Below are 26,797 nucleotides of genomic sequence, written 5' to 3'. Positions count from 1 at the left end.
ATAGCAAATGGTGCTTAGTAGGAGATTTATTTATTTATTTTTTAGAGAATTTGAACTGTGCGAGGCTAAAACTTTGCCACTTGAAGAATTCTCGGTAGAACATATTTACATACAAAGATTTCTTTAAATTGCATTTCAATTGTAAAATGTGCATATATTTTACGTACAGTTTTGAAATCATCACAGCTCTGAATACAATTTGCCTGTTTGTGAGTATATTTACTCCAGTTAACAATTAATCAATTACTAAATTAGTTGACGATTATTTCCATTATCGGTTGATCGCAATTAATCAGGTAATTATTTCAGCCCTTGTTCTAACAGACTGTGGTACATAGTAACATAAGAATCAAATTAATCATTTATGAAAATATTGAAAAGGCTCCAAGAATCAGCAACTTTGATATTTGACACTCCATCACCATCAAGAAATTTGCCGTGTTTGGAGGAAATCCTCCCCAGATGCTGTAAAAATGCAGTCAGGAAAAGGATAAATGTTTTTAAAGTAAACGTTGCTTTGGATCTGGAAATAATTCAACACATCCATCAGTTCAGTCACCTCTCTATTGATCGTGAATGAGAAAGTAGAGCAGTCCTGCCATATCACAGAGAATGCTGTATAATCTTTGATCTTTAATAATATTTATATATATATATAGATTTTGTCCATTTTACAACACTTTTTCGAGTAATTCACACATTTTATTCTGAAAAAGGTGACGAGTGGTTCGGTTTAGGTTTGACATCCTGGTCTGTGTCTCACTGCCTATTGAATTTAAATAATCTCCCCTATAATTCTGTCAGCATCATCTCTGTAAGCCCTGTGGAGCTATAAATCAGAGGATCTCAGAGACCCTTCTCTCTCTCTTCCTCTCTCTGTCAAGAGACAACTTCATGACCAGCCATATCGTGCTATTGCTGTCATTTGAATTATAAAATTGAGGCAACAGTCAGTCAGGAATTGGTTCACATCTTTAAAAAAAATCCTTTGTTAACTTAAGCTCTAAAAATATTTTTCTGTGTGTCCTTTCAGCTCAGCACTCAGACAACCTTCCTCAACGGCCAAAGTGTGCCTGGTCTGTGGAGACGAAGCGTCCGGGTGTCACTACGGTGTGGTGACGTGTGGAAGCTGCAAAGTGTTCTTCAAAAGAGCTGTGGAAGGTAAGCCTGGTGTCCATCTTTACAGACGTTATCACTGGATTGAGTCTTTTTTTGGGTTGGTTTTGGTTCATTGAGAGAATAAAAAACAAAAAACGTAATCAGAACGTAATACCAATATTATTGTGACAGTTTGATGTTGTAATTTTTGAATATTTGAATTCAGACCAACTGAAAAATACTAGCACTGCTAATCCACCTTATTTGCTTTCGCCGCTCCTTTTCTGGTACAAAATTTACGAGAATAAAGTTATAATTTAAAGAAAAGTCAATGTTATGATTTATAAAACATTAAAATCAGAATATTATGAGAATAAACTTGCATGACAATAAAGTCATAAATTAGTTAAAGATTACGAGACTAAAGTTGTAATATTATGACAATTCTCTTAATACTACAATATTATTGTCATATTATTTTGACTTTATTCTCGTTATTTTTTGTTATTTTCTTTAAGTCAATCAATCAATCAATCAATGAATCAATCAATCAATGATGTGAGTCAGCCTTCTTGTCAAACAGGAAACTTTACATCAACAATAAATATAGATATAAATATAATATGAAAATTATCTGGTCTCAATATTTCAAAAGATTAAAAACCTTAAAAAATAAACAAATGAAAAAAAACTCTAGAACAGCATCTTCATTAGGACAAGAGTAAAGAATAAAAATAAGCTTGAAATAAAATTATATTAAAACTACGCTAAACTGAATTTTGGTGGCTTTTGGCAACAGGAACAAAAATGGTTTTATGTCTCTCAGCTTTATATCTGTGGCCTTAATACTCGGTTGCAATAAGCAGATTTTGCTTATATTACTATTTTAATGTTAATTTATTTGTTTCTGCAGCCTTTGTCTAATCTGGGTTTACATTTGTTATTTGTTATTATATCACCCTTTAAGTCTTTTGCCCAATGCTTGTGAGCATCTATTAAAGTTGGCACCACTCCCCGACTTCCTAATCTGCAGGCCTGCAAATAAAACTCTGCTTAGTGCCTTATACAGCCTTGGGCCAGTCCTTTCCCTTCAAACTAATGAGGTGAATATTTAAGAGGTTGTTCATATTTTTTAAGAGAGGTTCTGGAGAAAGCGTGCTTTTTTTTTCTCCCAAATTATTCCTAAAACAACCAAATATAAGCTTTTAATTTTGGGAGTGTGACCTGTTTTACACAAGCATAATGAAAAACGGGGGAAAAAATCAGTAGGGAACAGCTCTTAAGTTATATTTAGCTTGGGAAAAATATCAGCCACAGTCATAATGTGCTTTTCATGTTGCGCCTGCTGCCTGAGGCCTTGGCCTAACTCATTTAGATGAGTGTTTGAATGCAAAACACATTGAAAACCCCAGCGTTTGGGAGAAGGGGAGAGATGCGTTTCCTGCCAGCGCTTTGGGTGATCTCTTGACCACTGGAGGAATTGCAGTAATTCTCAATGAAATCATGCCCTAATTTAATGATATTTACACATTTTCATTGCCGAGACTTGAAACCAGATTATGTGTCTGTGGTTATTAAATCAGACATGCCGTAGCTGCAGCTTCAAGGCTGCCAGGCAGATAGCTCATGGAAGATGTGAACGATGCGGCGCGCTAGTCAGGTGAAGCCCTGAACAGAGCTCCCATCTGTGTAATTATAGCATTAAAACCACATTTGTTTCAGCCAAATAACTGCAGCCATGCAAACTCCGAAAGCAAAGTGTGCAGCGTAGTGATGTCAACTTGTGAGCTGTTACCTCATTTGACCTCTCCACAGCTGCTGCTGAGGTGGAAAAAAACGAGAGGAAAGGCGAAGCAAAGCAAAGGATGAAAATAGTGCGAGAAGGATTTTGCAAAGTGAAGGGAGATAGAGGACGGTGAAACGGATACAGCGAAGGGGGGAGGGAGGAGGAAGGACAAAGAAAAAGTCAGACAGAGACGAAGAGATAAAGGGAGGAGGAGCCGGGAGACTAAGTAACAAGGAGAGGGATGGAAAGTGATGTGTCAGCAGTGAGAGGTGTAAGTTAGGACGTGAGGAGACGTTCTGCTCCTCCTCTTTCCCAACTATCTTGCTCTTTCTCCTCCTCTTTCCTCTAAAAAGCGACCAAAACACTGACTTGGCATGCAGCACATAGAAGGAGAGAGAGTAGGCATCTGCAGATGGGGTGCAATCCTGACCCATGCCTAATTTCTCCTGGCACAGTGGCCCCGAGGGGACGCAACTTTTCAGCCGGCTGTAGTTCATTAAATGACTGAATGGCTCCCAGTCCTTCACCGCCGAGCTGGTTAGCATTCTGCAGACAACAAATCAGATAAAATGCTCTAATTGTGGGAAAACTTGTTTCACTTTTATCTGTGGCAGACAGCTTAGCTTTAGGTGGCTTTCATATTGCAGAGCTGAACCTGAACTCTCCTGCTGTATTTAAATTGAGACCATCTGTTTAGAGCATCTATTGGCCACCAGGGCCTTTCAGCGTCCAAATATAGTCCCACTCCAAGGGACAAATATTCACTCTTTTTAAGTTTGCTCAACAAATGCAGCTAAAACCTCACATTAAATCGGATTAAATGTATCCTGCTTTAGGTCAGTTACCATTACCCAAAATTATTTCCGTTTGTTAAATTCCAGAATAATAAAAAATAATTTTTTTAAGTTTTATATTTTTACTTGTTTTCAAATCTAATAGCTTGCTATTATTGTCTTATTATTTCATAGAATCTCCTTATAAATTGGGTCAAAAGCTCTGATTATTCTTCTAATAAAATAATTTTCTGGAGTTTTGTTCCATTCCACTGACAAAGTTGGCATCAATGAGTCATTTTGTAGGCTTTCTTGCTCACACTCTCCTTTTTTTTTGTTTATTTTTAGCTCATTTATTACAGGACTGAGATCTGAAGGAACTCAGGTCCACTGATCCTGATGCTGCCACCACCGTATGTCATAGTTGGAATGGTTTACTGAGGGTTGCAAGCATCTTCCATTTTGTCCATCAACAAACCACAAAACAGGTCACCATAAATGAAGGATTTTGTCCCTGTGTGAATTTGTAAACTCTAATCACATTTTTTGTTTCTTTTGATAATATCTTCTTCCTCTCTGAAAGGCCTTTCAGTTCATGTAGGTACACAATTCTTCATTCTTGACAGTGGTTGTTCAGGAGGCTCTACTTTTGCTTTTCAAAGATGTGTGATTGCATTATTGCGCATTTGTTTGCAGCCATTTTCACGTCTGAGTGTAAACATCGAGTTGGGGGGGTGTGGCCAGCTGCAGCTTATTTGGATTTAAAATGACAAAAGAAAGCAGGTCAGTCTGGAAGGAGCTCAAAACAAGTGGCTCAAAAAATATGATGAACATGTGTTGTACCTATTGTGCTAACCTGTTCAAGGCAGCATAATAGGTCCCCTTTAAGGGGTGCACTTTCTTTTTGCCATGGGTGTTTCTGAATTGGGTATGCTATGGATTTGTTGAGTTTGTCAGAGCTGGGTGCATCTGCTGCGGATCAGGTTCTAGAGCTACTGATAATACATCATAGGATCAAGACATGCTCATTGTGGTCAAATCCATGTCTTTTACAGTCTACATGCTCAAGTATCCACGTCACATTAAACCAATAATTACCCTGAATGTATAATTGATTTTTAAACGTGGTTAGAAAGACCAGTTCTTATAATATGGATCTTTATTTTTATTGCTAAACATTAATCCATGTTTCATTCTTACGTGCTTCTGCACTGTCTCCTCTAGTTAACAAAAGACAAGTTTGTTGATGTAAAACAGCTGCACTCAATAATCAGCTCCATGTGGAGCACATTTGGGAAGTTCAGTGCCAGCTTATTATTCACATGTCATCAGTGGCTTGGCATGTCTGCTCTTCATAATAACACCAGACCCTGCTTTTAGCTCCTTCTGCTCAAACCAACGCTAATATCAGATATATTGAACTTTGTTATGGGCTCGTTTGGTTCTACAGTCTGGCTGGGCTGCGGTTTCCATGGCACTTGTGTCAATCCAGCTTTGAACTGGCTCTGCATAAAAGGTCGTCTGAGGACACCAGAACAGTTTCTGCTTGAACGGCAGCTCAGCCGTCCAATAAGGTGATTTTCTGCGGTGGATTGGACTATAAGAAGCCTCCCACTGCTGCCTAAGCTCTTCCGGTTGTGTGTGCAGGACACTCACGTGACAGCAGCTGGAAAAGAGCCATTTACTCTAACAGAGATATCTGGATCCCTGCTCTTAACTTGTCTCACACCAAATATTGTTTGAATAGAAAGCGTGCACAACATGCCACCACTCTCCCTGTTAGTTTGTAAATCTCAAAGCTGTTAAGTTTGAAGAAAGTCAAAGGCTTCAGGAGGAGTTTAAGACAAATGTGTGTCTTAAAGTGGGCCTACAGTAATGACATGCTCTTTAAATTTTATGTACTGTTCTTTCAAGCTGCATTACTTTTTAAATAATCTTTGAAATTTGTCTCGCGTAGTGGTTGTCCAGGTTTTCTGGAGGAAAGGTGAATAAGAAAATGTGCATGAGGTCCGATGGTTAAAAGAAAGAAATGTTACCATAGAGGAGTAAATATTCACACACACAAAAAACTGAATTTCTTGACTAATGTCACATAGTTACAAGAAAAAAACTTGAATATTCCTAAAAAACTGACAATTTTCCGTGATTGAAGGTTAGATTAACAATATATTCTGTGACATTACTAAATCAGACATTTGTAATTTTCCAGGAAAAGAAATGATTGGGACCAAGTAAAATTACTTCCATTTTAGCTTCAATTCAATTCAGTTTATTTATGTGCACTGAAAAAACAAAATCTTTAGTATTTTTGGTCTAGTTTCTAGGGCAAATATCTCGGTACACTTGAAATAAAACAAAATTAACTTACAAGTAATTTTTCAGTAAGATATAGGATCTGGATTTCAGTATCTAATACCTTAAAAGTATTAGTTCAATTGGCAGATTATTTCCCTTATATCATGGGAAAATGTCTTATTATACATGAAATAATCTGCCAATGAAGCAAGTATTTTTTCATCAAAAAGAAAGAGTTAAATTGAAAAAATTTGAAGCTGGCGATCACTTTATGTCTGCCATGTTTGATTCAGAAGCAGTGATACAACATAACGCTGCTTCCTCCATGCCGTCAGTTCCTCTGACCTGGACCGACCCACGAGTCTCTCTGGTGGATATAATCTGACCTGCATCTCTTCCTGTTCCCCGGTGATCCCTTTGTTCTTTGACATCAGTGTGGGTTACACCTTTACTCTGGAACCAAATCAGCTGCACCAACCGGATGTTTTTATTGAAACTCAAGCTGCATTTTGTTATCTACTTTAAAGACACAGTTCGAATGCAGTAAAATAGCATGTTATGTTGTGCTCTAAAGATATACATTAGGATGTATTATATAATCTGTAGAAGAAGGTGGAAGAAAGGAGAAAAAAACAGAGATACTCCTAATTCCTTTCTTCAAATTAAAGATACATATTTGGGAAATTAAATCTTTTTGGAAGTGGTATATGAGAGCCATTGAATGTTTTTGTATTTCACTTTCTCGCCTGTCACACTGAGGCTGAAATGATGATTAGATGCATTTCATGTAGTGCAGGTAAAGCAAAATGGAAAAACCTTAGCCTTTATATATTGTAGACGAGAATAAACTGGTAAACAAATTGGAGTAAAGGTTGTTTATGTTATGTTGCTACTGTGATATTGCTAGGCATGAAAACATTGTCCTTATTTTGTGGCTGTTTATGTCCAATTAAATAAAGTAGCAGTACATCGACATGGCAACAATTTTCAGGACCTTTGCATCTCCAACATGTCTTCTTTCCTTGAATCCTCTTCCACACATACGGTGACGCGTGCCTAAAATATATCTTAAGCCATCTCATGTCAGTAGTGCCAGCTCAAAGCTACAGTCATATTTGTGCCCAATGCCAAATCCGTTTTTAGACTTACATTAGCGTTGTTGTCATTCATTTCCACGTATCTCTTTGATCAGTTGCATGTGGCTATTGCTGCGTTTGCATGTTTCTGGTTGAGGCTCAACATTTCTTGGTAAATCTGTTGTATTTTATCTGAACAATGTGAAACCACACATAGTAGTTAAAGTGGACTCTCTGTGTGGGACACCGTATTGTGTTTCGTGTTTAGATGAGTGTTCTCATAACTGATGTATGCTGCAGCTGACAGACAACATGGATTACTCATTAGGCTTCTGCCACATTGTGAGAACATTAGTTAGAAGTAGATGTGAGTGAACTCCTGTCTTGATTTCTTAAAAGGTTTGGTAATACGCTCAAAAGCTGGAAGATTAAAACAATTTCATCTTCATAAACGAGGGCCCTCTCGGTTTCCAGAAAAACTAATTTTATTTTTGATCACATGCATTATGGTGCTTTGTTTTCTTTTCAGTTATTTGATGGAGATTAGGATTACCTTTTCTGATGTAGCTTTCTTACATCATACATTGAAGAAGAGCTCAATGGTTGACTGCACTTCAGAAACACAAAGTCTTGCCAAGTATTTTTGTCTAGTTTTTAGTGTAGGTAACCTACAAGTAACTTTTCAGTAAGACCTAGGAGCTTGTGTTAAGTCAATAATTTCCTAACATTGATACAGAAAATATTGCTAGCAGGCATTTATATGAGAAATTACACATACATTACAATGGCATTATGGTACCTTTTTACTGTTTAATGATTTAATCTCTTGGGGTATGAAATAAAAATTTGTCAAGTTTTTTTAAGAATAGATAATGGCAGTACCTTTGTCCTGAAGGAAGCAGCTCAAATGAGGATCTTACATGGTGTTTATTGTCTTTATGAGGATTTATTCCTTCCCCAAAACTCTGTCCAAGTATATTTTTTCATGCTTGGCAAAGTTTGCTGGTTGTGGTCACTATACTTCTCAATGATTTCTTCTGAGCCTCTGTAGCATTCCCAAACCAGCAGGTGTTACAAAATGTTGAGATACTCTCAATAAAAGCAGAATAAAATATTAAAATTATTGAGTTATTGAGTCTGAAGAGCCCAGTTTATTTAGAAAGTACAGTCTCTACTAAGCCTTGGGGCTGATAAAGTCAGTCCATGAGTCTTAGTTTAGTTGACAGTCCAGAACCTCGCCCAGGTGCTTGTGGAAAAATGACTGAAGCTTCTTGAAGTCTATAGTCATTTGTTTTGTTTTTGTCATGTTCTGAAATAGTTAGAATTTTTTTGCACCAAGTAATGAAGAACTCCAGGACTCGTCCATGCTCCTCTTTGGACCAGGGTTGTGTCGTCAGCATATTTAATTAAATGTATGTTTGTGAAAGTTCTGCAGGAGTTTGTGTACAGAATAAAAAACAATGAAGATAAAACACATCCCTGAGGAGACCCAGCGCTGGTAATTGTTTTTTCACAGAGTTTTGAACCTAAGGCTGGACAATAAATCAATAGCAGTATGTACTGCAAGAGACACACACATAATCAATTCAATAATTTCACTAAATTCTGATCCAGGACCGCATGGCATTCTGGGGGATGTAGGCAGAGGAAAGGCTTTAGCTGCTCAACCTCTATCTGCCAGCTAAGCTAGGTTGGTGGCATCAACTAACTCACTCTATCTTTGGTTGCTTAGCAACAATCTGCTGAATAACTTGTGCAATAGCAGTTTAGGGTTCAGCCATCATGCCTCATAACCTCTTAAAAATAAAAAACAACAGTGTGGAGCAAACGGAGAAAAATATGTCCAACATCTTGAGAGGAAACTGCATCAAACAGGGAAGATCATGTCACTAGTTTGGTAGTATTTAAGAGATATAAAACAAAACCTTAATCAATAATCATCGATATCAACTGATATAAACCTGTTATTGTCCAACCCATATATATAAAGCTCTGGAAAAAATTAAGAGATCACTTAACATGATCAGTTTCTTTGATATTAGGTGTATGTTTAAGTAAAATGAACATTCTTCTTTTATTCTATGAAATACTGACAACATGTTTTCAAAATTCCAAGCAAAAATTTAGTATTTATTTGCAGAAAATGAGAAATGGTCAAAATAACGACAAAGATGCAGTGCTTTCAGACCTCAAATAATGCAAAGAAAACAAGTTCATATTCATTGAAAAACAACAATACTAATGTTTTAGCTCAGGAAAAGTTAAGAAATGTATATTTAGTGGAATAACCATGAGGTTACCGATTCAGATATCTGAGGTTCAGTATCGGCCGATCCCAATCCGATACAGAAAAACAGCTGAAATGACCTAAAACATTTATTTTTTAAAACACAGACATAAATGTACTTAATTTCAAATTGATTTTGTAACTCTGGACCAGTTCAGCACCCTTTAATACATCAACAGCTTCACAAGATTGGTGAAACATGTAAAAACAACTTTAAGTTGTTCAGTCAGTGCAATGAGGAGGATAACAGCCAAAGTACAATAAATAATCAAGAAATTGACAAAAACAACAAGTTGACTATTTTAGCGAAACATGTAAAAATAAATAGAAAAAAAACCTTCTTTGAAATGGTTCAGAAAGTGCAGTTGGGAATTCTAAAAAACATAAAATAATTAATAAAGCATAGAATTTGACTGAATGTGGATTGGGTACATTGTCACAATACCAGACCTAGAATTTGTTTTAAATTTTGGGACCAAAACAGATATTAATATCATCTCTAGAAATAGAGATAATATTTAGAAGAATAATGTGTACATTAAATTGCAAGTATAAAATCTGATATTGTAATCCTAAAAATCAATTTTCTTCATTTTCCTAGAGTAAGACTGAAAAAGTTCCTCTTACCTGTAACCCTGCCACTTGCAGGATTGATAGGCAAATGCATATATTCAGAGGTAAACAGGCTGTGTGAGTGCATGCAAACAGTGAATAAATAAACAAATTCTCTCCCTCTCAGATACACCCACTGCCGAACGCACATCCATCCAAAGCGGCACAGTTTGACTAGGCCTCTTCAAGTGTGTTTCACTCTGACAGTAATTGACAAGACTCACAGGAGTGAGCAAATTCAGTTGACATGGAAAGCTTTGGAGTTTTTCAGAATTCCCATCCTGGCCTATCCAAGTGCATGTGTTTCTATGTGAGCAGGAGGGAGGTGGGGAAGGATATGGCTCCGTTGTGTTTCCTGTGTCGCAGTTTACTGTTTTTTAGAGCAAGAAAAATGGGCTTATGTAACGGTCATGTGATTTAGCCAGAAATAGTGGTGGGGCTACAGCTGCTGCCTCTCCTCCTGCAGCTCGGTTCCTTGGCTTTTGGCAGCAGCCAGACAGACACACTGCGCACTGCTCCTGCTAGCTCAGAAAACAACTTCTGCTCCGTCCTGTACACGAAAAACATAAATCCCATGATGTAGATTGTAAGGATAAGTCACAGAATGTCTTCTTTGCAGATAACTGCAAGTAAACAAACAAACATGCTCATACATGACATTCAGTCAGTGCGAAAATCTTGTAAGTTATGAAATAAGCATACAGGAAGGTATTTATGAGCATGGACACATTTATACAACATTATATTAACACAATGTCAACTAAAAGCCTGGGGAAAGTAAACATTGCATTGGGGGTCACTGAGGTCACAATGCCTCTGCGTGTCATTCAGTCTGAGCCAGCGCTGTGTTGTTTTTTGAATGTGTGTTTTATTTCAAATATAAAAAATATCTATACGTGTGTGTGTGTGTCTTCATGCATGCGTGCATTTGTGAGTGAATGACTGTGTTTGTGCATAGGCAGGAGCATGCCTGTGTGTGGGTGTACGGTGCTCAGAGGCTGGCGGACGTGTGGGAAAAAAGGGATTGAGACGCAGTTATAGAGGAGAAGACGAGTGAAAAGAGGAGGAGGAGGAGGAGGGGAGCTGTACAGTGAAGAGCTAGTAGAGCGGAAGGAAGCACTCTGCAATGGGAGATCATTGGGTTTCGCTAAGGGCTAGGCAGGAGGCAGGAGGGATTCTCGCCATGTTAGCATCACTGTCAGAAATAGCCGAGCTGCAGCCAGTGCCCTGCTTCCACCAAATCCCTCATGCTATTTACTGTACAATGCACTAACAGTCATATATGGTTGATAGCACAAGAAAAATAACTAATTAATTTAATTTTCACCAGGATGTTTATGAATTTTCAGATATTTTACTTCTTTTTTAAAATTATTATTCAAGGTGATTCTTCTCCATGATTGTCAAATACCATTTTTTTTTTTCTTTGATGCATCATGTGAGGCTCCAAATTCATAAGGTCTGTTTATGCTTTCAGGTCAGCACAACTACCTGTGCGCTGGCAGAAATGACTGCATCATTGATAAGATCCGAAGGAAAAACTGCCCAGCCTGTCGTGTACGGAAGTGTCTTCAGGCTGGGATGAACCTTGGAGGTGAGCTGCTTGAAATTCCAGATTTGCTCTGTCACATGTCAACACCTGAGGAAGCGTGAGTCTGTTTATAGGGAGTGATAGATTTGGAAAAGTAGGTCTGGCTGTAGTCACAGGAGGCCTAGAGATGCTGAGTCATTAGATGTTCATGAGTTTAAATCACGTCTACTGTATTTCATGTTCTGATGAAGGCTCAGTGTTGTGTTTTAGTCAAAATTACACTGCTTGAAAAGAGTCCTATGATGGTGTGTTGGGGCCATAGAAAGAAAAATGAATAAAATTATGAGAACAAAGTCATAATATTACAAGAAAGACGTCATAATATTACAAGAACAAAGTCTTGCGATAATAAAGTTGAAATAATAGAAGAATATAGTTACAATATAAGAATAAAGTATTAATATTTCAAGAATAAAGTTGTAAAATCATGACTTCATTTCAACTTTATTCTCGTATTTTTCTACTTTATTCTTGTACGACTTTATTCTTGCAACTTTATGTTTTCTATTTTCTTAGCGTGGCCCTATTACTCTGTTGTAGAACTGGGAGGGAATTAGAAAAAAATCTGTTTATTTTACTGTTGCAGCTGCAATTACATTTAAATAAACATTTGGTAAAATATTACAATAATCCATTTAACTGTAGTAGTGAATGGATTTGATTTTTTTTATACTAATACCAAGTAGACAAACTCACTCCTTTTCTGGTACTCGGCTCTGTTTTTGTTGCTCTATAATATTCTCACTTGTTAAAATCTCTGAAAAGGCTCTAATAATAGTGTAACTCTTTCTCTTTACCTCCATGGAGAGTCTTTCTTTAATAAAACACATCCAATAAGGTTGGCATTCGAGTATAAGCGAGGCAATCCCTTCAAGATTTTGCAATTTATTGTGATTTTTTTTGCAGTCAAAATCACTGATTTTGCAGTGATATATTAGAAATACGACTAAACCTATTCCAAAGTCTACATAAAGAAGAAAAAGGATGAGCAAAAAAAACAAACATTTTCATTCTTTGAAGAATAGCTGGGTTTCTGTTACCATATCGATCTATTACTTGATATCAAGTCAAGTTGAGGGAGCGGTGTAGTAAACGTAAGAAATACTGCCACCTGCAGTCTCTTAAATTTTGTTCTTTTTTACAATTTTGCAGAAAATTAGCAATAAACTCATATTAGCATCCATTGGCGCGGAACAAATTGGGAATTTGTTGATTTTGTGTGAATTTCTGAGATCATGGAATCGTGAAAAACTGGAGAGATTGACTGGGAGATAAATGGAAAATAACAAGAAAAAACGTTGGTGATAATCAAGCAGTAAGAAAAACTGAGCATCCTCCCAAACAAAGAATTAAAAAAATTAAAATAGGCATTTTTTAGAGGAATCTTTCTAGAGTAGATTTACCAATAATGACTCTAGAAAACCTAAACCATCTTAAAGCTATTAGTTATTGTACACAAAGAAAGAAGAGTGTTAAAGTGGATTCTGAAGCAGAAAACCAATACCAACAACATGATCGGTTTCAATGTTGTCCCAGTCAGTCATAACAAAGCTTTTGTAATTAATGTTAAAAATGCAACAGGGTCAGAAGTAAAACTATATTGTCAATTATTTAACAATTAAACTATCAGATGACAGTATATTGCTAGAGTTCTCCTGGTATTATACCTCCAGTCACTGTTTGAACGTTCAGGAACTACCAATAATAAAATATTTCATAAATTAACTCTCATGATTCAGAATAAAGTCTGAATAACAACACATGACTGCTGAGTTAAATAAACACAAGACACAGAAGTCAGTTTCCAACTGAGGTGATAGATGAGGATAAAACAGGAGCTGATGAAACGTATGAGTCATTATGAAAGCTTAAAGCGGATGATGAATGTGTCTATTTTCCATCATTTTAGCAGCTTTTTAGTCCATTGAATAGGTTTCAAGTTGCAAATAAAAAGATAAACAAACTAAAAATCTCAACAAAGTTTTTGTAATAATATATATTGTGATTACTGCAGCAGTTAAAAAGTTGAATGAGAAATAGTAATGTGCTCAAATAGCTTTTTTTATTTATATTTTTATTGTAAAAAAAAAAAAACAACTCTAACTCAGACTTATGGTGGATATAAAGCATCTCCTAAATGTCTGGTTTGTTTTTTTGTGGGTTTGTTTTTTTATTTTGAGATTTTAACCAGGTCTGGACATTCAGGATTATTGGAAATCCTTCTGTAGCTGTGACATTCCTCACAGTGAAATAAACTCACTTTGTCTCATACGTGCAAAGTAATCAGTGAAACAATCACATTACCATTACACTTAAAGACCAAAATACTACTCATTTATTATACCTGTATTGTAAAATGTGTGAGTGCCAGAATTGCACAGTTCCTCCACTGATTTAATTGGTGGGTGTATTTTATTGATACACGATAACAGAGCTTAAACTTAATAAATTCAATTATGGAGCAAAATAGAGGTCAAAATATATTGAAAACTTATGTACTTTAACCATGAGCTGACATTAAAATAGATAATTAATTTGACTCCAGGAGATTTAATATAAGCTTTTTTATTGATAATTTTAACAAGCTAATGTTCTTATTAATGAGAGCTGGAAAATATGTGCGGAGTGAAAGTCGAGATTCAGCTATTGTTGCATTTTATGAATATATTTTCCAAAAAAATATATTTTCAAATATGACCAGGCTGTCCATAAAATCACATGAGTTCAAGCAAAACTGAATTATTTTAAGAAACATTGAATCCTTTCCTGGAATATGTACTTTATGTGATAAGTAAAATTAAAAAGTTCCACAAAAAAAAGTCATGTTTATTGATATTTGGATGTTTCTTTTTACGTCTCTGCTTCCTAAATAGCTGTGATCTCATAATTCCAGATTAAAGCTGCAGTATGTCACAGTTATGAAAAATATTATTTTAAATATTTGTTGAAACTGTTACCATGTCATGACAGTAAAGTATGACATAAATAATCTGTGAAGAAAATCAAGCTCCTCTAACTTCTCCCAGTGCTAACTAGAAACAACCAATCAGAGCTAGGAGGTGGGTCTTAGCACTGTCAATCATCCTGGTGTGCAGCTTCTTCCCATATAGCAGATCCTGTAATGAATGCTAAGTTAGTTAGCATAGCCAATGGTGACAGATAAACAGTTGTCCTGTTACGAAAGTTGTTTCTCCTTAGAATTAGAACAGCGAGTACATGACGATGATTGACAGCGCAAAGACATTACTCCTGTCTCTGATTTGTTGTTTTTGATCAGGAGCTGTGCATTTCTGGAGATCGATCTATTTGCAGTTTATCTCATTACAAACTGTCACAAAACAAATATGTAAAAAAATATATATTTTATAAAAGTTACACACTGCAGCTTTAAGAAATGTAGCCATAAATTCTCCGTTATTATGGTTGTTTTGTTCCCCACAGCACGGAAGTCTAAAAAGTTAAAACTGAAGGGAGTTAACGAGGACCTGCAGAGCTCCAAAGATGCCCAGATTGCCACAGGTGGCGTTGGAGGCGGCTACCTGTCCTCAGAGAAGGAGCTGACTGCCAGCGCTGCCAATGCCCTGGTGCCCCACGGGCCTGGGGTGGTCACACCTTTTCTGCCGCCCTCCATCTGCAGCGTGCTGGAGCTGATCGAGCCCGAAGAGGTGTACTCTGGCTATGACAACGCACAGCCGGACACAACTGACCACCTGCTGTCCAGTCTCAACCGCCTGGCTGGAAAGCAGTTGGTACGCATGGTGAAGTGGGCCAAAGTACTTCCAGGTTAGTGACCAGCAGAGGTCTAAATGCTGCTTTGTGCAGGGATTAGAAAAAAAGATTCAAAAAGTGCTCAAAGATATTTTTAGAAAATCTCTCAATTTGATGTATTTAGATTTTTTTTTTTTTAAACAAATGCATGCAGATTTTGGATTATAGGACGATTTAGATGCATTTAATAAATGTGTTCTAAAAATATTTCCCCAAGAGGGGAAAAATGTTATCGATCCTGATTAAAATGTGCCATTGAAGCTGCAGTATGTAACTTTTATTAAAAAAAAATACTTTTTCCATATTTGTTGAAACTGTCACCAATTCGTGACAGTTTGTTATAAGACAGATAATCTGTGAAAAAAATCAAGTTCCTCTATCTTTTAGTACTAACTAGAAATAACCAATCATAGCCAGGAGGAGGGTCATAGTGCTGTCAGTCACCCTCTGTGTGGCGCTGCTCATCCCCCTTTCCCTCCCCCGTTTGCTTTTTGCTATGCAGAGAATGTCATAAATATTAAAGATAGCTGGCATGGCCATTGATGACAGCAAATAAATGGGTTTCCTGTAACAGGTTGGTTCTGCCTTTAATTGAGCAGTAAGTACGTGAAGTTGATTGACAGCGCTAAGACCCTCCTCCTGGCTCTGATTGGTTGTTTTGGGTCGGGAACATTGCATTTGTTCAGATAACAATAGCAGCTCAGGGAGGAGATGAATAAGATAAAATTTTCCCCCAGATTTGTCTCATATCATACTGTCATGACATGGTGACAGTTTCAGCAAATATGTAAAAACATATTCTTTCTAAAAGATACATACTGCAGCTTTATACCTGGTTAACATTGGCTCATGAAATTAAATAGTTTATTACTACTATTAAAGCGTGAAATTACTTTTTTTATGAATCCATCAAATAAAGAAATCATATAAGAGATAAAATGTCTTACCTTCTTAGGTAACTTTGGGATTTCAAGATCCCAAAGTTCAATATATTTTATTGGGATGTGATACAGAGGCATATATAGGCAAACTATTAAATAACTGTGAAGTGGAAGAAAAATAATGCATTGTATTTAAGTGCTTCCACAAAGAAAAGTCTTAAGTAGTTTGACATGCATTGCGTCGATCCCTCCTGAGCCAATACTTTGTGGAAACAACCTTTGTTTCTGATGCAGCTCTAAGTATTTCAGGCTGCATCTTTACCAGCTTTGAAAATTGAGACTGAAATGTTTTGGCCATTTCTCTTTGCAAAACAGCTCAATCTCAGTCAGAGTGCATGAAGAGCATTTGTTATTAGAGATTTCAATGTTGCCAGAGCTCCTCCATGGGATTTAGGTCTTCTAATACATTAATAAATATTGACCTAAACCATTATTTCAAGCTCTTACCCAAAGCATGCTGCTGCCACCACCATGGTTGACTAGGGAGAAGTGTTAGTTTTCTACCAGACGTTGCATTTTGCACGTAGGCCAAACAAATCAGTGCTGGACTCATGTGACCAGACCCTCTTCTTCGTCTTCTTTTACATATTGACAGTGTCACCTATATTGCTTGTACACAACAAAAGCTGTGTTTCCATCAGCAATTTTTCGGTGTATTTTGAAGTATCGCATTAGAAAAGCATGAGACAAAAAACTTTCTCAATTCCGCAAAAGGTTTTAATGCTCACTTCAGGGTTTGTTTTGACTTTTTTGAAAAAGAGTTGATGCGTTAAAGGGGAAAGTTATTGAATAATCTCGAACATTTACCTCACATGACTGATCAGATGTTTCTGCTGTAAGAATCATTAGAATTTAATTTCTTTCTATACATCTCCAGACAGTGTTACAATTACAACTTGTCCGATAGCTAAACATAGCTGAAAACCTCTCTCCATATTTCTGTAATGTGTGGTTCATGCTGAACCACTACTTCCTGTTTATTAGTCATCCGAAACATAAACATCTGAAGAAATTACGCCTTACCTGGTTGATTCACTCCAAGCCAGTAGATGGAAATACACTTAATTTGCCATTTCTTCTCTTTTTCCCTTTTGTCCATCCATCCATCCATCTTCTTCCGCTTATCCGGGGTCGGGTCGCGGGGGTAGCAGCTTCAGAAGGGAGGCCCAGACTTCCCTCTCCCCAGCCAGTTGTTCCAGCTCCTCCGGGGGGATCCCGAGGCGTTCCCAGGCCAACCGAGAGACATAGTCCCTCCAGCGTGTCCTGGGTCTTCCCCGGGCCCTCCTCCCGGTGGGACGTGCCCGGAACACCTCACCAGGGAGGCGTCCAGGAGGCATCCTGACCAGATGCCCGAGCCTCAACTGGCTCCTCTCGACGTGAAGGAGCAACAGCTCTACTCTGAGTCCCTCGTGGATGACTGAGCTTCTCACCCTGTCTCTAAGGGAGAGTCCAGACAACTTATGGAGAAAACCCATTTCGGCCGCTTGTATCCGCGATCTCGTTCTTTCGGTCATGACCCAAAGCTCATGACCATAGATGAGGGTGGGAACGTAGATCGACCGGTAAATTGAGAGTTTCGCTTTTTGGCTCAGCTCTCTCTTCACCACGACTGACCGGTACAGCGCCCGCTTGACGGCAGACGCTGCGCCAATCCGCCTGTCGACCTCCCGCTCCCTTCTTCCCTCATTCATGAACAAGATCCCGAGATACTTGAACTCCTCCACTTGGGGCAGGGCACCCACCAGATCCGGAGAAGGCACTCTACCCTTTTCCAGCTCAAGACCATGGCCTCGGATTTGGAGGCACTGATCCTCATCCCGGCCGCTTCACACTCGACTGCGTACCGCTCCAGCAAGAGTTGCAGATAACAGCCTGATGAAGTCAATAGGACCACATCATCCACAAAAAGCAGAAATGCGATCCTAAGGCCACCAAATCAGATCCCCTCAAAACCTTGGCTGCACCTAGAAATTCTGTCCATAAAAGTAACGAACAGAATCGGTGACTAAGAGCAGCCCTGGCGGAGTCCAACTCTCACCGGAAACGAGCCTGACTTACTGCCGGCAATACGGACCAGACTCTGACACCAGTTATACAGGGACCTGACAGCCCGTATCAAAGGGCCCGGTACCCCATACTCCCAGAGGACTCCCCACAGGGTTCCCCGAGGGACACGGTCAAACGCCTTCTCCAAGTCCACAAAACACATGTAGACTGGTTGGGCGAACTTCCATGCACCCTCCAGGACCCTGCTGAGGGTGTAGAGCTGGTCCAGTGTTCCGCAACCAGGACAAAAACCACACTGCTCTTCCTGAATCCGAGGTTCGACTAGCTGATGGACCCTCCTCTCCAGGACCCCTGAATAGACCTTGCCAGGGAGGCTTAAGAGTGTGACCCCTCTATAATTGGAGCACACCCTCTGGTCCCCCTTTTTGAACAGGGGGACCACCACCCAGTCTGCAATCCAGGGGAACTGCCCCCGATGTCCATGCGATATAGCAGAGTCACGTCAGCCAACACAATCCTACAACATTGAGAGCCTTAAGGAACTCCGGACGGATCTCATCCACCCCCGGGGCCTTGCCACCGAGGAGCTTTTTAACCACCTCGGCGACCTCGTCCCCAGAGATTAGAGAGCCCAACCCAGAATCCCCAAGTTCAGCTTCCTCAATGGAAGGCATGTTGGTGGGATTGAGAAGGTCTTCAAAGTATCCTGTCCACCGGCCCACAACATCCCGGGTTGAGGTCAGCAGCACACCATCCTCACTGTAAACTGTGTTGGTGCTGTACTGCTTCCCCCTCCTGAGACGCCGGATGGTGGATCAGAATCGCCTCGAAGCCGTATGGAAGTCTTTCTCCATGGCCTCTCCAAACTCCGTCCACGCCCGAGTTTTTGCCTCAGCAACCAGGTGAAGCATGCTGCTTCGCCTGCCAGTACCCATCAGCTGCTTCCGGAGTCCCCCAGGCCAAAAAGGCCTGATAGGACTCCTTCTTCAGCCTGACGGCATCCCTCACCGAAGGTGTCCACCAACGGGTTCGAGGGTTGCCTCCGCGACAGGCACCGACAACCTTGTGGCCACAGCCCCGATCAGCCGCCTCGACATTGGAGGCACGGAACATGATCCACTCAGACTCAATGTCCCCCACCTCCCCCAGAACGTGTTTGAAGTTCTGCCGGAGATCATCGAACTGCGGCCTAGGGTGTTCTGGTGCCAAGTGCACATATGGACACCCTTATGCCTGAACATGGTGTTCGTTAGGGCTAATCCGTGACGAGCACAGAAGAACAGAACATCGCTCGAGTTCAGATGGGGCTGGCCGTTCCTCCCAACCACGCCCCTCCAGGTCTCACTGTCATTGCCCACGTGAGCATTGAAGTCCCCCAGCAGAACAAGGGAGTCCCCAGGAGGGGCACTCTCCAGTACCCCCTCTAAGGACTCCAAGAAGGGTGGGTAATGTAATCTGAACTATTGTTTGGCCCATAAGCACAAATGACAGTCAGGACCTGTCCCCCCACCCATAGGCGGAGGGAGGCTACCCTCTCGTCCACCCATCACACACTGCACCCGACCCCTTTGGCCCCTCTCACGGATGGTGGGCCCATGGGAGGGGGGACCAATGTTTCCTCTTCAGGCTAAGCCTGGCCAGGCTCCATGGGAAAAAGCCCGGCCACCAGGTGCTCGCCATCATGTCCTCCCTCCAGACCTGACTCCAGAGTGGGGCCCCGGTGACCCGCGTCCGGGCGAGGGAACACGAAGTCCAATGCTGCCGTTCGTCATCGAGGTCTTCGGGCTGCGCTTTGTCTGGTCCCTCACTAAGGACCTGTCTGACTTGGGTGACCCTACCAGGGGCATGAAGCCTCAGACAGCATAGCTCCTACCATCATTGGGGCATTCAAACCCCTCCACCACGATAAGGTGGCAGCCCAAGGAGAGGCTTTTCCTTTTTGTGACATTTTAAAAGTCTGCTCAAAATTTGGTGACTTATAAAGGTGAAAAGATGGACTGAATTTTGTTTACGGGTATCCATTTAAAAGGAACTGTCTTTTGGAAACCATGTATTATTTTCCTTCCAAGTCATAATTATGCACCACTTCACATTGGTCTATAATTTAAAGTCTCTCTAAATTACTTTTGGGTTTGTGGTGATAATGTGATAAAATGCAGAAAAGTTGAAAACCTTTGCATCTCTGTATAAAAAATTAAATTCCCAGATCTTTTCTTGTTATCCATTAAAGATGCAGCACTGCTAGTTTTATCAGAGCCCACAATTTCAATTTTGAATATTAGGTCAGGAAAATATTCTTCAAAGGCTCAACAAGATTATAAACGAATCCTATTTTACCGTTAAATAGAATCAGGATTAGGCTTTCCAAACAGAACTCATTTACATGGCCATTGTCTGTGTGGAAGATCTTATTCAATTTTATGGATAAAACCACAACCTAGAATGAGAAAAATGTTTGGAAAGAGATAAACATTTTCCTCTAAAATCCCAGTCAGTGGCATAAGTATGGAAAGGTGCATCACAGGTAGGTCTTCGAGCATGTTTAATTTGCTGTATTGCAAATATTTGATACCTCCAATGGTGTCTGCTTGCTATATCCGGAAGTATAAATAGAAGCCAGACAGAAGGGTCAAAATGAGTACCTTCGACTTTCAGATATGCCACAGTCTGCCCTCGGTTCAGAGAGAGCAGACTCTCTGCCCTCTCCTCAAACACAGAGGAGCATGAACCAGTTATGTCATTGCCAACAATGTGTGTTTCTCCTACACTTGATCTGTTCAGGATTTTAGTGCTGCATTATTGAAAACCCAGCTGCTTTTTAAAACTGTTACACTTTCTACACCTCAAGAAAAATTTGAAAGTAATAATTTTAAATGCCTTCAAGCCATTCGACAAACCTTTTTCACAAACCCCCTCAAATAAATGCAGATTGTCATGTAATTAGATGGAAATATTCCCGCAGCCGCTATAAGTCACTTGTGCGTCCTCAGTTGGCCTACGTTTCTGCATGAGAAGGAGATCCTTGCCAGAGTTTGATTGAGAGTTTGGCAACTTTCCTCTTTGACTATTTTTGGAGCTTCATACACAAAGCGCCAATAACCAGAGGCCTTGTGGGATTTGCATAAAAAAAAGAATGGGTGAATACTTATCACTGGGTATCTTGTCAAAGCAAACTCTGGTACACTTTAGCAAAGATAAACAGTGTGTAATGCAGTAACTTAAATAAACACACATACAAACTGTGTATTAAATTAGATTTTCCAAATGTTTTTAACTCATTTTTAAGTGATCTCTGCTTCCTTTAAACGAGACGTTGCCCTATGATGTGTGTATTATGGTGTTTGTGTGCTAGGTTTCCGGGGCCTGCCCATTGAGGACCAAATCACCCTGATCCAGTACTCATGGATGTGTCTGTCCTCCTTCTGCCTCAGTTGGCGCTCCTACAAACACACCAATGGTCAGATGCTCTACTTTGCCCCAGATCTCATCTTCAACGAGTAGGACCACACTTTTATTTTGTTGTTGTTTGTTTTAGAAAACTAAATCTCAACAATTACGTGGGGAATTGGTAATGATTTCCGCTGTAATTTAGTTTTATCTCTTAAAAAGACAGTTTGCAGATCCGGAGCCTTTGATGGTCTCATGTTGGAATAACTCCAAATTATTCCCTGTAGGATGTGCAATTCGCCAAGTCAATCCACTGTCCACTGAGCATTAGAGTCCTGAGCAAACTCAATTAAGAGGTATTAGACATTAAGGGCATTAGAGTTGGCAGCACTGAGACCCATTTGACCTTGTATGCTTATGACCTTCGAGACGAGCCAGACGTTTCTATCCTTATCCTGCTGTACTGTAAATCAATTTATTACTATACAATAAATGAGGAAAACACTTAATGTTTTTTTCAACAACTTTATCTTTTCTGAGATTATATATTACAGTTTAAACCTTCACATTAAATGCAGAGCTGTAAAAAAAAGTATTTGCCCTTTAATGATTTCTTTTGTTATAGCTCCTCAAGACTAATATAAACTGACAAAAAGTAGCACATTTTAAAATTATTGTTTTATTTATTAATGGGCTCCATTTTTCCGGCCACACTCAGGCCTGATTTCTGATTGATGTCCTGTGTGCTTTCTGACTAAATTAGGCAAAATCAGCAACAGTTAGCAAAACTCAACAACTATAAAAATAACAACCTGAATCCTGCCCTGCGTAAAATAACATTGAAACACTTTTTGTGTTATTAACAGGCAGTGTATTGCAAAATTCACCAAATCTTACTAAGTATTTTTGTATAGTCTCTCGTGCAAATATCTTAGAACACTAGAAAAAGGACAAAACTAACTTGCAAGTAACTTTTTAGCAAGTTATATGTACATATAGAATTTATGAAAAAATTAAAGTTACATTGGCAGATTATTTAACTTATAACAAGATGTTTTTCCCATGTTAGAAGTGAAATAATCTGCCAGTGGAAGTAATACTTTATCATCAATACTAAGGAATTGTTTAGTTAAAACAAGTTTCCTGTAAGCTAGTTGTGTCTTATTTCAAGTGTACTAAACTAGACCAAAAATACTCTGTAAGATTTTGTGTTTGTGCAGTGCGAGTGTCAATATGGCTGATTAGCATTAGCTTCTGCTAAATACCATGTTGGTATAGCGCTCTAGCATTAGCAGAACTAAGGTTTATGATTAGTTCTTTAGGGTTAGCACAGCTAACTTGTTATCAAATTCTGGTAAAGAAATATGGTCATAGATTTAATTCTGCTTTATTATAATTAATCAATATATATTCTCCATCAATCAAAAAGTGAGATTCAATTTTAAAAATTTAGTTAATTAACTAACATTAATTAAGCCACACTTCCCAATCCTGATTCCCTGAGAGGAACTTTAGTCCAACAAATTAAGATAATCTGAAGCTTAAAGAGCATAAAAATTACCAGTTGGAGGTACATTATATCCCTTTTACTTGTATTAGATTATTTGTTTACACATTTGTGTTATTTATTTATTATATAAGTCTTAACTTTATCAGTGGTCACATTCTGATGTTCCCTCCAGAACCATGGATGAAAATTTTTCATTAAAAGTGTTCAGATCAGCATGAGTCAGTGATTATTGTAAAGCACTGAAAGCAAAGAAAGAATCATGCAACTTTACAGAAAATTTAAAAATTTAGAAACATTTGCTCTTTTTTGATGGTTAAATATTTACAGGTGAAGATGATCAAAGGGTCTGAACAATAGGCTCCTTAATATGTGTTAATTGTGTGAAGAGGGGGGTTAAAAGCTGCTGTTAGTGAGCCTTTAATCTGGTGATCATTTAAATGTTATGGAATGGATCAAAATGCAGAATAGTAACCTCTGCAGGCTGAAGAGGAGGCTCAGTCTGGGTCAGGTTTAAAAGCTCCAGCTAATAGCTTGTGTAAGTCAATGTCAATGGGTCAGTTTGTCCCAGATAAATGAAACAAAAAGAAGTGGCAGAGCAAACATTGCTGTAAAACACGCCCACAAACGGTATGCCTTTGTTTCTATCACTGTGTGAATTATTACAGCAGTTGTTTTCCACACTACAGTAGAGCATCTCTGTTCACTTGATTCTCAGTTATTTGCCAAGTCAACCACAGTTCATTAAGAGTTTTGTGGCATTCTGTCAGATGACTTAACAAACATTCATGCTATGTTCTACAATGCTTCCAAGCATAGTTCCTCCAGGCTTTCTGAATATTTTTAGAGTTTTTGATTAAAATGCAACAACATTCTTCATTAATTTTTTGTCCAGTACCTGACCATTATTTTAGGGAATTTATTTTTGGTTTTTTTGCATTACTGGTGTTGCTTAATCTTTTATTTTATTCTATGTCTATTGGACCTGGAAATAGTCTCCTGCTGCTGCAGAGGTGTAACTGCTCACTGCAATACGAGAGTCCAGAATTTCAATAAAACAAAAGAAGTATCAGATCCAATCTAATATTCTTGAAAAAACAAATTGTAGCAGTTTTGATTTAACTGCTAAGAAAATTCACTCAATACTTTGTGGAATTGTTTAATAGATTAAATTATTTCTTGAGTGAGTGGGAAGAGAGAGGAAAGTATTCCAGGTGGGAAAATAAAAAGCTGGGATTGTGTAGAATCACATTTTTAAACATGCAGTGCACAATATTCAGTCATAGCATGAAAAAACAACTACAAAACAGCTAAATTACCAAAAAAAGTGAAAAATATATCTATATATTGTGGTATTCAAGATAGTTTAATACTTCAGCAAATTAAAGACAATATTTTCTAGTTGCAGTTAATTTTTGGTAATAAAAATATATGAAATTAAGCAACTCTTATGATTTAAACTGACTCATTTCACTCATTTTGTGAAATGAGTCAGATTCTCTGAGTCAGATTCAACTTCATTGAATGTGATTGTGTGCCTGAGCTTTTATCTATAGATGTGTGCAGAACCACCTGTTCTCTTATAGCGAGTGAGTCTCACTCTGCAGATAATATTTATAATATAATATCTATCTGCAGAGTGGAGAGGACATGCAGGCTGGATGCTGAGAGCTACATGGTTTCTGTTTAACCAAACTGGATTTCACTACTTTCTTTAATTCTTTGACGTTGATGCTGATTAATGTGCAGCAGAGTTTTTCAGGTCACTCATAGCTTTAGTCAAACATTGGGCCAAAGTGAGTCTGTAATTTGGCTAAACCCACTTAGTCTGCTGGTAAGAGAATAATGTCCACTTGTCTTTACAAACTTTCATTCGCATTGGCTCTGGGCTATAAGGCAATTCCTTTAACAGGCGATCCATTTAATTGTTAGACTGAAATCTACATTTGATGGAGCATAAGTAAAAAATAATCAGATCATCCTTTCACATTAAACTCAAAGGAAGACTGCATTGTTTGTTTTTGTCTCTATTTTCCATTGGACAATATTCTTTTAACTTTTAACTGGCTGATATATGTGTTTAAAAGAAAGAGCAAATCTCTGCTAAAACAAAGAAAACAATCAGGTCTGCCTGGACACTGGTTTGGTTTTAAGCATAACGTTTCTAATTTCAGTATAATTGCACTGACAAGCAATGAAAAAAATCCAACATGATTTTATTATATTCTAGGCTATTTAGAGTGCTAGCCTCATTTATGTCATTAAAATGAATGCAGTTGGATTATTATTCTCTAGCTTTTAGTTATTAAGCTTGTTATTTGCTTTACATTTATTAGAAGAATAGAATAGGATGCAGATCCATGCAAAGCTAAATATGTAAAAAAAAAAAAAAAAAAAAGAATAGTAAACTATACAGTAAGCATAAAACTGCAATACTTTGCAGTCATTAGTTACAATTTTAGTTCCTTGATTTGACAATATCCTGAATAGGATAATTAAAGGGAAACAAGTTCCTTGTAACCAATTTTATTCTCTTTTTTTACTTTAAAACTACAACTACAACAAATATAAAACTACAACTACAACTGCAACAACCATTTAAACAACCAATGGTTGTTGCTGAAAACAACCATTTAAACCAGTAATTGCTTTTATGACCCATAATCAGCATATAATGGTCTTAGCTTTATTTCCTCAATCCTTTTGACAATGAAAAAAAACCCACCAAACTGCAAAGAAACAAATAAAGTTAGATGGATTGTTTCGTATCAGTTGTTCAAAACTTTGGACTGTTTAGAAGAAATTTTATTTGGGTGCAACAATTAGGAAAGAAATTTAGATTTTTAGCATTTTCTGCCAAGAATTGAGAGACATGAAAATAAAATAAAAAAAATTCCCAAATGACTCATTTTGTGTTTTTCAGCCAGATATATGGCTGGCAAACATGTCTCAGAAAAATCTGCATTTCTAACACCTCAGTGGATGAAAATGTAAACATATTTTTGTAATGCTTGAAAAAACTGCTAAACTGGAATATTATTTACATTATCTTGCTGCTGAGCTGTCAGTCAAACCCACTCAGGGGCTTGGACACTACACACACCTTCATATATCTACACAAACATTTATCTGTTTTTATTACGACGGATGTTACTGTTGCTAATTGTATAGCCACTGATTTACTGTAAAGTTATTTTCAATTGAAGTTGCATTTTGTGTTCTAATAAATATTTTTACTTTAGTAACAGAGAGAGGAAGACAGAGGAGGACAGAGGAAGGAGAGAGAAGTTATGTTTGTTTTGTTTTTTTGTTTTCTCTTTTGGCTCTTCTGAAAACCAGCAGCTCGTTTTTGGGCAGTGATTCAGCAAAATTGATTTCAGGAAGAGAGAGAGAGGAGGAGGGAGGGAAACGTGTGAGACTTTCACCAACTTCAACACAAAGTTGTCCCACTCAGCAGGGAAGCAGCTCCTTTCTGTCACAGTTTATTGGGTTTGTGCTACATTCAATTCTGCAAAGCACTTAATGCCTTCATGTCAACACTTGTTTTCAATCAAATACTTTTTGGTCTATCTACATCATTTGATGCAGCTGTTTTCAGAATCATCTCTCCTTCCTTGGCTGCAAACATTTATAATTGTTGTGGATAAAACTCCTACCTTTTTTTTCAAA

At 38.3% G+C, this 26,797-nt stretch overlaps 1 protein-coding gene across 1 annotated transcript in view; it reads left to right on the top strand.

Annotated features, from left to right (window-relative positions):
• The window catches only part of nr3c2 (nuclear receptor subfamily 3, group C, member 2), a 103,316-nt gene that overhangs the window by 54,031 nt on the left and 22,488 nt on the right, over positions 1–26,797 (top strand). The window contains exons 3-6 of the mRNA XM_028017787.1: positions 1,034–1,161; positions 11,405–11,521; positions 14,960–15,301; positions 21,587–21,731. Of these exons, the coding sequence (XP_027873588.1) occupies positions 1,034–1,161; positions 11,405–11,521; positions 14,960–15,301; positions 21,587–21,731 (732 nt within the window). The remainder of the gene's footprint in view (positions 1–1,033; positions 1,162–11,404; positions 11,522–14,959; positions 15,302–21,586; positions 21,732–26,797) is intronic.

This window comes from Xiphophorus couchianus, chromosome 5 (genome assembly GCF_001444195.1).
Source record: "Xiphophorus couchianus chromosome 5, X_couchianus-1.0, whole genome shotgun sequence".
Lineage (NCBI taxonomy): Eukaryota > Metazoa > Chordata > Actinopteri > Cyprinodontiformes > Poeciliidae > Xiphophorus > Xiphophorus couchianus.
The sequence above is the reverse complement of the archived record's forward strand: the minus strand, read 5'-3'. Positions and strand labels throughout refer to the sequence as shown.